Source organism: Gymnogyps californianus, chromosome 18, assembly GCF_018139145.2.
Source record: "Gymnogyps californianus isolate 813 chromosome 18, ASM1813914v2, whole genome shotgun sequence".
Classification (NCBI taxonomy): Eukaryota; Metazoa; Chordata; class Aves; order Accipitriformes; family Cathartidae; genus Gymnogyps; species Gymnogyps californianus.
In genome coordinates, this window is record NC_059488.1 from 316,021 (window position 1) to 330,883 (window position 14,863).

The 14,863-nt window shown below is 66.6% G+C and overlaps 1 protein-coding gene across 1 annotated transcript in view; it reads right to left on the minus strand.

Annotated features, from left to right (window-relative positions):
* Positions 1–14,863, minus strand: part of ABCA2 (ATP binding cassette subfamily A member 2) — a 33,902-nt gene extending 19,039 nt beyond the window's left edge. The window contains 11 exon segments of the mRNA XM_050907692.1: positions 106–184; positions 187–436; positions 1,064–1,282; positions 1,396–1,581; positions 2,058–2,162; positions 2,397–2,524; positions 2,747–2,913; positions 3,367–3,478; positions 4,997–4,999; positions 5,960–6,053; positions 14,798–14,863. Of these exon segments, the coding sequence (XP_050763649.1) occupies positions 106–184; positions 187–436; positions 1,064–1,282; positions 1,396–1,581; positions 2,058–2,162; positions 2,397–2,524; positions 2,747–2,913; positions 3,367–3,478; positions 4,997–4,999; positions 5,960–6,053; positions 14,798–14,863 (1,409 nt within the window).

Genomic DNA, 14,863 nt, shown 5'->3' on the forward strand with positions numbered 1-14,863 from the left:
GCCGGGGCCCTTGACCGCTGGCAGAGGCAGGGTGGGCTCTCCCACACCCCTGCACCGACCAGGGAGCACCTGGATGCAGCCCTCTCTGTCCCCCGGGGCTCCTACCGGTTGTTGCCGCAGAGGATGGGCTGCAGCCCGGCCCAGAGCTGCACGAACGCCGAGAACTGCCCCTGGGGGTTGTCGCCGCCAGCCGGGCCCCCCCGGCGCCCTCCTCCTCTGCCGTGGCGTTACCGGCTGTGGCGTTGGCGCTGGCCCAGCTGGTGCTGTTGGCAGTGGGCGGCGGGGCCTTGCTGGCACAGGCTCCCTTGGGCAGCAGCTTGGCCAGTGCCGACAGGATGTCCACATCACGGAGAACCTTCTCCATCTCCACCAGGTCCTCCAGGAGGGCGCGGAGGCGGTGCTGGGCGGCCGTGCTGTTCACCTCGTCCAGCTTCAGCTGTGAGGATGAGCAGGCAAGGGGTTACCCGTGGCTGGGGCGACAGGGCCCTGCTTGCCAGCGGGAAGGGACCAAGGAGGACCCCAAGCAGTGGCATGTCCGCTTTCTTGGTTAAAAGGTTGGAGCTGGGCCCAGCTGGGGCCCCGGACTCATTGCCGTTCATCTGTGGCTATCAGGCAGCGGCAGCACACGCAAACGCTGGCAGGGTCTTGTTGGGGGACACGAGATGTCCCTCAGGCAGGAAGGGTGGTCCTCTGTGACCGCAAGGGACATGTCAGACTCGAGTGGGACAAGGAGGGGGACCTCAGAGCCAGCCTTGAGGAGCTGGGCCACTAGGGACATTGCCAGCCCCAGGGAGAGGAGCCTGCGGGGACACGCTTGAAGGATGCTGGATGCCCCATCCAACGGGCAGCATCCAGGCGGGTGCCAGGAGCGGGAATCATCCGGGGTCCCACCATGTGCCTGGGCAGGGGGTGCCCATGTGGGGTAAAGGGGTGACCAGGAGGGGCCAGGCCCCCCATCCCCACGCATCCCCCGGTGAGTAGGGAAACCCTGCCCAGGACTTGTCCCTACCCCACAGCCCACACCACAGCTGGTGGGAGCCACATCCCGCAGCCCCGCTCTCACCCTGCTGACGATCTTGGGGGTATCCAGCTGGTCCCGGAGCTCGGCAGCCAGCTGGGCGAAGCGCTCCCGGCGGGCGGCCCGGCTGCCGTTGCAGGCCAGCGCCCGGTAAGCCTGCAGCAGCGGCTGCTGCCCGGGGCCCACGCGCAGGAGGCGGCGCAGCCCCCCCGGGCTCTGCTCGCACGTCAGCTGCTCCAGCACTGGCCCGGTGAAGAGGACACCCTACGGGGCAGGGAGCCGTGGGGACGCAGCCCCGGTCGCAGGGGCACTGCGACGGTGCCCGCCCTGGCAGAGCAGCTGCCCACGCGCCCCAGTTCACCCCGCCAGGCGCTCACCTCCATCTCGCTGACGAAGGCTTGGGGGCTGTCGGAGGTGGTGAGTGCTGGGGCAGCACTGGCGAGGCCCAGGGCCTGGGAGAGCAGGCGGAGCAGTGCCGGCCGGCGTGGGGCTGCCGTGGGGTCCTGCAGAGCCCTGTGGACCAGCCCTTCCCGCAGGCTCCTCCAGCCGCTGGGGAGGCTCTTCTGCAAGAGGACCAACGGGGGTGGCTAGTGGTGCCGGGGCTCCCTGGGGTCCCCCTCCATGTGTCCCTCCAAGCACATGTGAACGGCCCCACAGCACCCACATCCACAGTCTCCATGAGGAGGGGAAGAAAAGGGGACATGCAGATGGGGGGAGCATGGGTCCCCCGCACTCCAGCCACAGGAGGGAACAATCTCCCCTGCTCTCTCCACAGCTACCGTCCAGGCGGTGCCATCACCCATTGCAATGGGAAACCAAGGCACAGGCATTGGTGTGCCTCAAAGCACTGGGGGAACCGGTGGCAGCACCGGAACGGGACCCAGCCATCCCTGCTGCTGCTCTGGCCACCTGACAGCGTCCTGTCACATCCCCTCTGCTGGGATGGACACCCCCAGATCACCCTGTGGTGGGACATGGAGGTGACATGGAGGACGAGCTCTGCCCCACTATGTCCCCCACATGCGGCACTGCTCCTCACCTCCAGCTGCATCATCTTCTCACCAGGGCCAAACCCATCCCACAGGTCTCGCTCATGGGTCTCATCGGGTACCAAAGGAAAGGAACCAAAGAACAGGCGGTACACCTGCACCGGGGACAGGAGCGGGGCTGCTGAGCGCGCCGGGAGTGGAGGCACCCGTTTTCCCAGCAATGCCCCAGCATGAGGTGGCAGGGCAGGACGAGTCCTGGCCGGGTGCCCACTGACTCCCACCCTGTGGGTCTGGTGGTCAGGGCTCAGTCTGGGTCAGGATGTGCCCATTCGCTGGGGCAGTGCGGACCTCTGCAAAGCCCGGCCCTGCAGCGCTGTGTGGTCACCCACCTCCTGCAGGTCAACGCTGGAGCCCAGGAGCAGTTCGGCCGTGCTGTTGGGGAGGGACAGGTTCTGCGTCAGGAAGCGGTGCAGCTCGCCCCGGTCCTTGGCCGCCCACGCCAGCGTGAAGCCGGATCCTGGCAAGGAGCAAGGCAGGGGGGTCAGAGCAGCCCGCCAGCATCGGGGACATGGCACGGTCCCACGCGAGGACATATCACAGCTCGCCCTGCCCAGCACGCAGCGATGCAGGACAGTGGCAGGGTACTGCCACATGCCATCACATCGCTGGGTGCCTGGTGGGTGGGGATCTCCATCCCTGCCTGCACAGGCAGCGGGGGGACAGGCAGGGCACAGCCTACCTGCTCGGTTGCTGAAGTGAGTCTCCATGGAGCTGGGCTCACTGCTGCTGAGTGCCTCCAGGCGCCGGCGCAGCGACTCCAACTCTTCCTCCAGCCCCGGGTGCTGCGGGTCGAAGAGGCTGCTCTGCTCCACCACTTCGCTGAGGTGATCCAGGAGCTGCGTCACCCTGTGAGAGCCCAGCACCGCCATGGCTTCAGGGACAGGGACAGAGGGATGGGGACACCTTCCACAGGTGTCTGGGGGGATAAGCCCCTCGGGTGCACGGGGCAGCAGTGCTGCGTGCCACGGGGCACCGCTGCCCCAGGAGCTGCCCTCGCCTGTGCACCGAATCCACTGTGCCAGGGGCGCAGAGGAGAGCCCCAGAGCCTTGAGCTGTCCCAGGGGGCCACCTCCGTCCTCCTCCCAGCACCAGAGACATGGGAGCCCATGGGGGAACGGGCTGAGATGTCCCCTGCACCCCGGGGACACGGCGCTCTGCACCCAAGCACTCTGGGGGACACAGGCTTGTGCCTTGTCCCCAGCGGGGCAGTGCCAGCGTAGGAAGGGGCAGGCTGTGCACGGGAGCACGCGGGAGCATGCGGGGCAGGAGGAGGAAGCGCGCGGCAAGGACACAACTCACGTGGAGTTGGAGTACTGCAGGAAGCCGAACTCGTCACGCTGGCCGTCAGGGCACAGGGACTGCATGACGGGCAGGATCCCAGCCGAGGTGAGCGGGGCCGCCGTGTAGAAAGCTGGAGCCAGCGAGAGAGCGCAGAAGAGGCCAGGGAAGGTGCGGGCAGGGAGGGAGGAGAGGCAGGGAGAGGCAAGGGGGAGGCAGGGGGCCACCGGAGAGACAGACACTCAGTTCAGAGAAGCGCGCGCTGGGCCCTGTGAGCCCCGCAGGAGGTTGGCGGCCGAGGTCAGAAGTCTGCAGCTTTCCCACCAAGGCTGTCCCCGGCTGGTGGCCCCCTGGGGCTGTGGGCAGCTCCTGCCACCCTGGCTCCTTCCCTCTTGCCCCTGCCCGCTCCCCCCTGGGTGACGGGTCCCTCCCACCCCAGGACAACGCCGACTTCTGCTGCTTGCCCCCACGGCAGCCGCCAACCTCCCCTGGCCTCTCAGCCCCTCTTGTTAGTAACCTCAGAGGCACTGCCGGATCTCCAGAGGAAGAGGAGGAGGAGGAAGAATACGACAGGGAAAATAGAGTTGTAACCTGCAGCTCCCCGAGCCCCCGGCCTCCCCCCTGCCTGGCTGCCCCGACGTGCGGCTGCTGGAGGTGGGTGGAAATGGAGACACGGTGGGGAGGAGATGTAAGAAATGAGGAGCAGCAAGGGGACGGCAAACCTTCCCCCCCTCCGCCGGCACTGAGCCATCGTCCCTGCCAGGGTCTTTCCACGTCCTTCCCCGGGGCAGGGCAAGCCCAGAAGGGCCCTGCCTGAAGGGGACCAGAGGTTGTCACTGGGCAATGCCGGGCAGGGACCCTGCTCTCACCATCCCGGCCGGCAGCCCCGTGGTTAGAGGTGGGTCAGTGCTGTTAGCACGGCCGCGACGGCCAGGGGCTGGTGAAGATGGGCTTCTGGCAGGGACAAGGGACAGGCCAGGGCAGGCAGGGATGGGTGTAGCATGGGACAGGCCAGCAGCCTGCTGGGGTGGTGGGACAGATGGTGGTGGCCATGCCACGCTTTGGTGACAAAGCCAGTGCATGGGTGGCATCCTGCAGGCCTCCAGGCTCCTAGTAGTGCCACGTCCCGGCTCGTCCCAGCTGCAAGGGGCCAGGACAGGGACCCGGTGGCAGTGCAGGGGTGGGAGCCGTCTCCAACCCCTTGGGGACCAGCCCGGGGGGCAGCACGGGCAAGATTGGGTGACCACAGGCCACCACATGGGTGCCAGCACCCAGCAGGATCTGCCCCAGGAGGGAGGTGAGAAGAAGGGGTAGGACAAGCCTCCACCTGGCCTGGAGAGCCCTCTGCAGCCTGGGGGGCCGGGGACATTGCCGCCAGCAGCCCCAGCACCTGGGGAACCCAGCACTGCCAACCCGGTGGGGACACCACCACGGGCCAGTCCTGGCTGGGCAGCCCCTGGGGAGGAGCAGGCAGGGGCCACGCTGAGCTGCCCAAGCTCATCTTCACCAGCCATGGAGGAAGGCAACAGGGTTACAGAGGTGTGGATTAGGCCAGAGTGAGTTGATCCAAACTGGGCTCTTTCTCCCCAAAATACGTGGCCGGCACAGGCAGGGGAAAGGGGGGAGGCGCCCACCCGCCCCACCAACTTACAGACTGGCGCATGCAGTAGAGGCATGGAGGGCAGGCGGGCAGGGGAAATGGTGGGAAAGAAAAAGAAAACATGAGCAAAAAGAAAGAAAAACCAAACCGAAAAACCACACAACACAGAGCGCACGTCAGCGCCGGGGCAGGAACCAGGGCAGCGCCCGCCACCGCCCGCAGCCGGACCCGCGCTCACAGCTGGGCTCTCCCTCGCCGGCACGCGCTGAAACACAGGCTTGGACCATCGTTACACAGGGTTGCCACCACCGCTGCCGGCTCCCGGCATTTCCCCCCAGCCCCACTGCGCCACTTGTGCAAGGGCACCCGCCAGGGTGGGCATCCCACGGGGCGTCTCAAAGCCCCGTGGAGCCCTGGCAAGCCGGCAGCTCTGCTCCACTGCCTCCTCCCGGTGGCATAGCCTGCAGGCACTGGCACCTGCAGGCCCAACCAGAGCTCCAGCTGCACATCTCCAGGAGCCCCCAGCTCCGGTCCCATCAATTTGTCACCTTGCCAGGGCCCCAGAGCCCCACCATAGCCAGGCACGGGGCTCCACATGGTGCATTTTCCGCCCCAGCACCACGAGGAGCTGGGGAGCCCTTCCCAGCACCGCCCCGGCTGCTCCTCGAGCACTCAGGGGGACCGTGGCTGTCCCAGCACCATCCAGCTCCAGCTCCTCTATCCCCCCACAAAACGTCCCTGCCGATGGCAGCCACAGGCTAGTTGCTACTGCCACCCCCAGGGGAGCCCCCCGGCTGGGGCTGACTCTGGCTCTCTGACCCCCCTGTGTCTGCCCTGCCAGCCCTCAGCTGCAGCCCCTGCCCAGCACTATGTCCCCCAAAAGGCCCCTCTGGGTCCTCACCAGCTATTGCGGCCCCCACCCCGATGCTGTCCCCGGGGGGCTGGAGCAGCTCCCCAGAGCCTCGGGGTGGCCCCAAGTGTGGGTGCCCTGGACACCACCCTACTGGCACTCACCTTCCTTCACAGGGATGGTCGGCTTCTTCTGCCGCAGCCCCAGGAGGATGAAGAAGAGCACCAGGGGGATGAAGATCTCAAAAGCCAGCACCCACTGAGGATGACACAAAGCAGAGGGATCGTGATGCTTGGGGACAGGACCCGGCTACCAAGGAGGAGTGTGGGCAGGACGGGGGTCCCTGAGGCACCGGTGCAGCGCGGCACTGTGCCCACGTCTTGCCGGTGGCTGGTGGCACTGTCACAGCTCAACCAGAGGCAAACGGGTCCCTGGGCACCCGAGGATCTCCTGCTTGCCCCTGCCCGCTCCATCCTGCCCAGGGGCACCTCAGGACAGGAGACGGTACCACAGAGGGGATGGACCCCTACTCCAGCAACGCAAACAGGGTGCTGAGGCTCGAGCCCAGCCCCGATGGGCCACTGCAGCTGGGGCTGCCCAGGGGAGACAACCCCAAGTCCTTATGGCCAGCAAAGAGCCGCAGGCCCCCATTCTGGCACTGCCCTCACAGCCGGTAGCCGCCCGGCACCATGTCCCCCTGCCGCCTGTGCCACCGCTGGGTCCCACCCACGGGGCTATGCAGGGGGCAGACCCTGACACCGTCGGGTTGAGGTTTGGTTCGGCCCGGCCCTGGCACCGGCTCCAGGTGCAACTGGGGGGCAGTGGGGGGGGTCCTGGCACCCCCTCCGTGCCCTCCTAGAAGGCTACAGCTGCACGGGATTTCCACCAGCAGCATATGGTAAATCACAGCAAATCCCCAGGAACCCCCAACCCCAACAGCGCAGGCAGCCCAGGCTGGGCTCCGTGCCCAGAGGCCCTAGGGATGGACATCAGCGCCTTCAGCCACTGGCAGGAGTGGGCACCCAGCACGCCCAGCACGCTGCCAGCGCAGCCACTGCCTGTTTGCACCAGGCGTGCCCAGGCCACATCACTGCCCCATTGCCGTGCTGCTGAGAGGAGGGGAACTACTGTAAGTGGGGAAACTGAGGCACAGGGCGAGGTGAGCCAACCTCAGCTCTCTTCAGGGCCAGATCAGACCCCGGGACCTGCTGCCACCACGAGCAGAGCAAGCCCCAGCTCCACTGCTGGGAAGGTGCCTGCTATGGCACCAGCACCTCCCACCGGGCTCCCACATCAGCCCAGTCATCCACAGTGACCAGGTGCCGGAGGGATTCGCCGGCGGCCGGGGAAGAGAGGGCTTTAACACAACAGGGGCTGCCTGGAAGGACGCAGCCGGCAGCAGGTGACAGGGTCAGGCCCTCCTGTCTCCCACAGCGTCACCTCCATGCTGGCCTCACCCAGGGGCAGCAAACACTCTGCCAAGAAGTCACAGCAGCCCAGTGAACGGTGGCAAGCAGAGGGACCCCCACACCCAGACCCCCGCCGGCACGTGGCCATGGCACTCTTGCAGGCACCATGGTTGGCAGGGCTGTGCGACAGGCAGGGCTGTGGGACAGGCATGGCTGCACCCATGGGTGCCCCCCAGCGCTACCCTCCCCACCCCAGAGCTGCTGATTTTGTGGAAGGCAGAGATTGGAGGAAGAAGGGCTGGAGGGGACAGGGCCAGCAGACACCCCAGGACCAGCGCCAGGGAATCCCCATCTTTCCGGTACCACCTGTCCCAGGCACAATCCCTGGTGTCACTCACTGTCCCTGTACCAGGGGTGGCAAGGGACACCCCGACTCACTCTGCCCGCCCCCTGGCTCCTGCCCTGCCGCTCACTGCCTGCACGCGTCCCCTGCCTGTTTACCAGGCACACAATCGGCCTCTGTGCCCAGGCGCCTGTGGGACTGTCCCCCCACACCCACGCCAGGCTGTACCAGGCTCCCTTGGGGACTGTCGGGTCCTTGGTGGCAACAGGAGGGACCTGCTTGTTGTTATTTATTTTTTTTAAAGTGGGTCATTGACCTTTTGCTCATCTTCCCCAGAGACGTCCCCTGTCCCCAACCCCTCCTGCACCACCACATATCCCAGTGCCAGGGCAAGCTGTCCCCCACCACCAGCACCCAGGGTGACATGGCGATGGCAGACATGGCAGCAGAGCGGGGCTCACCAGCCCGTGCCTCTGGGACTGATCCTGCCCCGTTGGTCCTCAGGTCTGTCCCCATGGGGGCTTCCCAGGCCCGGGGGGCCAGGGCTGCCCCACACCCACAGTGGGACAGAGGCACTTGTGTGCAGCGGAGGGGGGAAGGGGAAAGGATGCTGTCCCAAGAGAGCCTCAGCCCCCCCTGGGGGGACACCCAGCAGGGGCACCCAACGCTGGCACAGCCTGGGGACAGTAGGGTCCCTGCCTGTGGGTGCAGGACACTGGGGAACACTTTGGGATTGTGTGAGGAAGCAAGGAGGGGGAAAGGCCAGGATCCGGGCAGCTGGGAAGGAAACGCTGGGAGATGGAGAGGGACAAGAAGGGAAGGGCCGGTACCTGCCAGCAGCTGGCCATGCCCTGCACCCACCAGTGTGGTCTGTCCTGTCCTCTCACCCATTCCCTTCCTCACTCCTCCCTTGGTGAGGGCTCTTGCACATATGCCTGGGGGGGGGGGGGTGCAGGTGCAGCACCCGGGGTGGGACAAGGGTCCGAGGGGCCCTTGTGCCCAGGTGACAGTGGCTGGGGGGTCGGGCAGCTCCTGGGCAGTGGCAGGGCTTGGCTGCCAGAGGGATCCACCCCATACACATGTGCATACATCCCCCATGTTCACCTCGACCTGCCGGAGGGGTGAGCAGGATGAGGCCATGGGTGCTGTTTGGGTTTGCACGAGTGCTGCATGTGTCTGCCTGCCACCACCACGGATGGTGGGGTACATATGCGCCTGCTGGGATCCCACGTTCAGCCTTGCCATGGGCTGGACACAGGGGCAGCGGGATCCTGCCCGACTCCCCCAGCAAGGGAGGCAGAGGTTGTCGGGTGCTGCCGGCAGGGTGCTGGCCCCAGGCAGGCAGGTCCCTCGCAGGGGGACACTCAGCTTCCCAGAACACCGGGCCAGCAACCCGACACCTGCGGCTGCCCTCTGCCACGCCAGCAGATGGGAACAGGGGGCTGCGAAGACGATGAGCCGGGTCGGGTGCTGCACGGCCCGAGCACAAGGCAGCAGTGCCAGCCGGGGACGTGTGGCTCCCACACTGCCGGGCCAAAAGCACCAACAAGCCCCATGGGATGCAGCGAGAGCAAAAAGCCCAGCCTGGTACAGCGGTCCCGCTGTGCCGAGCCTCTGGCCAGCACCAGGGGCAGCCGGGAGATGTGCTGAAGCCAGGGTTAGCATGGCCGCAGGCGCTGGGCCATGGACTTTGGCAGGACAACTCTGCCAGCGTCCACAGGACACAGCAACATGCATGCCCCAATGGCCGAGCCGGGCACTGCCCGCAGGGGCAGTCAGGCCAGGCAGAGGCAGCTCTCTACGTCCATCACCACCACCCAAAAGTCCGCTCCACCCCTCCTGCCCGCTCCCAGAAATGCCCTGAAGCCCGCAGCCATCGCCTTTGGCCAGCACAGCGCGGCAGAGGGGCAGCCAGCGGCTGGGAGCCCCCGCCCAGAGATCCCCAAGCTGGCAACCCCAGTGATGCCCCCGCAGCCCAAACCTGCCACGTCAGCCCCCGTCTCCCCGTGGTCTGGCACCTGTGAGGGCATTTCCCAGCCCTGACGCAGGTGAAGCAGCACCATGCACAGCCCAGGGCAAGCCCGCCATCCAAAACCACCATCCTGCACCCATCGGGGACAGGGCAGGATCTGCCTGAGCTCCTCCCTGGAGAGGAAGGAGAGCTGCTGCCCGCTCCCTGCCAGCCTCTCCTGCAGGTCCCAGCACTGCCTGCAGAGCCGGCAACAGCAGGCAGCAGGTGCCAGCCCGCAGGAGCCCCAAGGGATGAGGCTCAGCTCCTGGAGAATCAACAATCCAACTTTTCCAACAGCATTTTAAGGCTGGCGGAAATATCTTAAACTTTTTGATGTCTCCAGACTTTAATCTTCATTAAATACCCACTTATTTGCCCACAGCTGGGAAGCACAGGCAGGTGAAGGTCTGCACGTGGCCAGGCAGACCCACGAGGCCAAGCTGAGCCCCCACCCCAGACCAGTCCTGCCCCCCTCCGTGGACACCCACGGATGGTCACCACCTGGCTGGGCACCTGCCAGGTCACCTGCCTGTGCCCTCACCCACGGGGACGGCCAAGGCTGGGCCCAGTGGCTGCCGACTCCCCTGCTGAGGCCTGGCTGCTGTCACCCCCGCCTCTGGTCACACTTTTGCTCAGTTGTGCCCATCACCTCTTTTCCCACTGCCACCCGCCCCCAACAAGGGCACGTCCCCACCCCTTACACCCTGCCTTGCAGCCCTGGCATGGCAGCCTGGGGACATGCCTCGGGGAAGCCGGAGGAGGAGGAAACCCCCACTGGGGTTTGCCAACACCTCTCCTGAGCCCGGTCCCGCCGTGCCAGAACCGGGAGCCCAGGGAGAGCAGAGCACAGTTCTCCCCCGTGCCAGCCCCCGCGGTGCTGTCAGCTGGGCATCAGCATGCCGGGCCGAGGGGGACATGCCATCAGCAGCACCCTGTCCCAGGGCCAAGCAGCAGCGTTCCTGCACTGGCACTGGGACACAGCCACCCTCCCGCTGGCACAAGGTGCCCGGCCTGAGAGCAGGCAGGATTGTGCCAGTGGCCGCAGTGTGGAAGAAGGCGCTGGCTGCCCCGCAGCCTCTCCCCGCAGGCAGGGAGCAAGGCAGAGCCCCGCAGGCTCAGTGGCTCATGGCCACCTGCCCTCTGGGCCACCACGGCCACCAATCGCTCTGCAACAGGTGCCCCCACGGCCACCCTGCAAGCAGGGATTCACAGGGACGCTGCCTGGCACCGCCGCACCGGCACCACCCTGCCAAGCCTGCATGTCCCTCCCCGCCTCCCCCGCACCAGCTGCAAACAGTGCGAGGGCAAAGAGCACCCTGAGCCGGGGCAGCGCCGGCCCGATTGATTCCTGCTGCGGGATCCAGCACCAGCCCCCACCCAGCCCTGGCAGCAGGACCTGGCAGTGCCTCCGCAGGCGCGGGGTGCCCTGTCCCCCATGGATGCTGTGCCCCAGCAGCCAGGTGAGGCCCCCAATACCCCAAATTTCAGCCTTTCTTATTTTGGCGGCATCAAGATCCCCCCAGCTCCGCTCCCACCAGCCAGGACAACTGCTTTATGTGGTGGGAGCTTCCCAGCTCTTGGCCAAGGAGCAGAAGGCACAAGAAGGCTTCTGCACAGGGCGAAGCAGCCACACTGCTGCCCGGCTCTCCCCTGCCCTACGTGCATCCTCCCCCTGCCCCAGGGCCCATGCCACAGGAGCTCCACCGACATGCTGCGACACCGACGCAGCACCCGGAGCCTCAACTCCTGCTTGCTGTTCCTCCAAAAGAGCCCTGAACCGCCAACACTTCCCCAGGGCCAAACAAAACCTGGCAGTGCACTTCCATCACCAGCACTTCAGAGCCGGGAGCTCCAGCTGCGGTCACCTTCCTTTCCCAAACACGTGGGCACAGAGAGCCACGGGGAAGGCAGCCGAACACCCTGAACTGTGCCTGCGGTAACTTTTGAGAGATCACCTGTTAATTTTACATCCAATGTAGGTTTAAACCAGCTACCGAAAGTCATCAGGGAGCCCATCCCCTAAGATACACACAGCTGAGCTCACCCCCCATCCCAGCAGAACCAAGGCAACATAGACGATGGCACAGCCTGCACCGCCCAGGGCTGCCATCGGCACCCCAGGGGACTGCCCGTCCTCGGGCACCCACAGCCCTGGCTTCCCTCCACCGACAGCCACTGATGCTGCTCTACTCAGACCCCCATCACCCCAGGGCTCCTGCCTGGATTTCTGCCCCGAGAAGAATAAAATCACAGCCAGACCGCAGAGCAGCCCCCAGAACAGCTCAGCCATGCCAGGCAAAGTCTGACACTCCCATGGCCTGGGCATGAGACCTTACAGAGGCACCACGGGACAGTGCCCGGCCATCACCCTCGCCAGGCTGCAGGCGAGCTCATCTGGTGACAAAGGGGGTTATGGAAGCAGGTGATGTGTGGTGCTGTGGGTCCAGAGCACACCTCTCACACCTCTCTCGAAGGCCACCCTGTCACGCAGCCTCCCTGTACCCGGCACCGTTGCATCCTCAAGTGGACCAGCCAAGCCCCCACCAAGTGCCTGCGGATGAAGTCTGCCCTGAAACCACCACTGCGCCTCGCTGCAATGCTGCTCCCCGAACAGCCCCTGGTGCCAGGGATGATGGGGAGCCCCCCCCCCCCCCCCGGCCACCAGCATTCAGTGGCAGCGCAAAGGACTGGCCCCAGCTCTCTTGAGTCCCAGCCCAGTGCCCTCAGCCAAACATGAGGTGTCTGCTCCCCATCCCATCCCGCAGCACCGGGGCTACTGCTCTGCATGTTGCCAGGAGGGAAGTGCACCATGGTGAGGCACCTACCCCAGGGCAGCACACCGTGGCACAGGGCTGTGCCAACAGGCAGCTGCTGGCAGGGCAAAGGCAGGGCACACACCACACTCCTTCTGTGAGACTGGGAGAAGCCCAGCAAGCCTCAACTCCGACCCCTCGGGGTGAACCCCCAGGAGGGGAGGGGTCTCATGCCTACCCCCCTCCCTGCTCCAATGCCCCCAGCCTCTGCCTGACGCAGCAGGATCAGCCCTTGCCGCAGCAGGATCAGCCCAGTGGGATACGGAACTGGTTTCGCTCGGTGAAACATCCAGCTCTGGATGGGACCAGGGCAGACCTGCGCTGAGGGACCCACCCACAGAGAGCAAGGCACGGGCTGACAAGGCTGGGCTCTGGCACGTGGCCCGACTCTGTCCTAGCCGGCCAGCGCCGGCAGCTCTGCTCTCGGGCTGCTGGGAGAGGGCAGCGCTCTCCCAGGAGTGGGCAGGATGATGTCCCCCGCGCAGACGGGGAGTGCGAGGTGACCGTGGGACTTGCACGCAGCAGGAGCACAAGGAAGTAGGTGACGCACACAGGGCACGCACATCCTCAGGGCATGACTGCCCCAGGAGCTGCACCAAATCCATCCATGAGCACCCGCGGCACCGGGGCAGCTCTCGCCCTGGCACACGGCTGGTCCTCCACACGGCCCATCCACATGCAGCATCACTGGGTGGGTGAGGAGGTGCTGGTCCTTCCTCTGCCACCCTGCCTGCAGCAAGCAGGGCACTCCAGTGACAGTCCCTGCATGTGGGAGTGACTGGGCCTGGGCTCCTCATCCTCCTCCTACAGCTGCAGCTTCCTGCGCTGCACCGCCACGCTGCCCACGGGGCTGGGGAGGGTCAGGGAGAAACAGGTCCCCAAAATATGTGTGCACCCCCAGTCTGTAACCCCACCAGCCACGGCAGCCAGGTCCAGGTCAGTTGCCAAGGGCGGGGGGATGCCAGGGCGTAGCTGTGCCAGCCGGCTCACCCTTGCGGGCAGGGGTCCATGGCACACCGGCACCGGGCAGCCCCTTGCCGTGGCCGCACATCTCTGCTTGGGGTAAGGAGCAGGGATGACTCAGCCAAAGAGCATCATCCCCCTCACCCATTTTGGGGGCACCGGGGCCGCCCATGCAGCGGGCACCTGCCTGCAACGCGGGCCTTAGCCCAGCCCTGCCCTGCCCACACCTTCCCCTGCCTGCCCCTGTCCCAGGCGCTCTGGCCACGAGGACAGAGGAGGGCCTGATGCTTGCAGGCTCCTGGCGAGGGAAAGCAGGCAGGATCAGGCCTGCAGGATATTTGGGAGGGGGAAGAGGAGAGAGCTCTGCCAGCTCGGGAGCAGCAGTTCGCTACCCTCCCCCACTCTCTAAAAATAACCGGCTCCCTCGGCGCCCAGCGCACCCATCCCCCTGCCTGCACCGCTGCCCAGGGTCCCTCCGGGCTGGGGGTCCCTCCTGCCCGTCCGGCAGGATTTGGCAGGGAAGCCCTGCACAGGAGCAGCCAGGCAGGAGAGGCCGGGGCAGGGTTACACCGGATTCACAACCCCAGCCGGGAAGGTGCCATTCTGCCTCCTCTGCCACCCCCGGGAGGGGACCAGACCCCCGGGAGCCCCACGTTCCTCAGCCTCACGTCCAGAAAGTAGGAGCAGCTCCTCTCCAGCCCACATAGGAGAGGCAGCTCTGGCCCACATTGGAAACCTATTTATAGCCTGCGGATACCGAGGGCTTGGGGAAAGCTCTCCCAGCCCGGAGGGGTGGCCCCGGGGACCAGGGACAGAGCTGGCAAGTGCCCAGGGCATTTGGGACAGAGAGCAGACCGTGGCAGGAAGGGAGATGCTGCACAGGGAGGAGGGTTGGGTGGGAGACGGCATCCAGCCCACGGCCCTGGGCTCCTCCAGCAGCCACAGGGCCCGGACGGCTGCCACAGACATGGAGTGGGAGCGGGGCAGGAGAGACCCAACTGTTGCTGCCCCACGACGGGAGCCGCCGGGGCTGGGGGGCCGACATGCCGGCGGCCGGGCACGACGGGGCGTTCCTCGGCCGCTCCGTGGGTTCATACACAGACGGCACCCACGCTTCTTGCTCCCTGCAGCCCCACGCGAGCAGACATCGCCAGGCCCGCACCCGCCACCCCACGCACCCCACCCCAGGGCCCGGCCGGCGGGGGGGGGGGAGAGGGCAGCGGTGGGGAGGGTGGGGACCCAGGGCAGACCCCGACCCCGGGCGGGGCTGGCTCCGCAACCCTCCCGCACCCCCGCCCTGCGGCTCCGCGGGCTCCCCTCCGGCCCACGCAGCCGCCCCGCGGAGCCTCCCCCGCTCCGGGGCCTCGCCTCGTCCCCCCCCCCCCGGCAGCTGCAGCCGCCCAGGGCTGCAGGGGGCTCCAGCCCCCCGGGACCTCCGCCGGGCCCTCCGCCCCCGCGCTCACCGGGCTGCGCCGCTTCAGCGTCACGTTCTTCCAGAGCAGGAGATGGAGCTGGTGCAGGAACCCCAT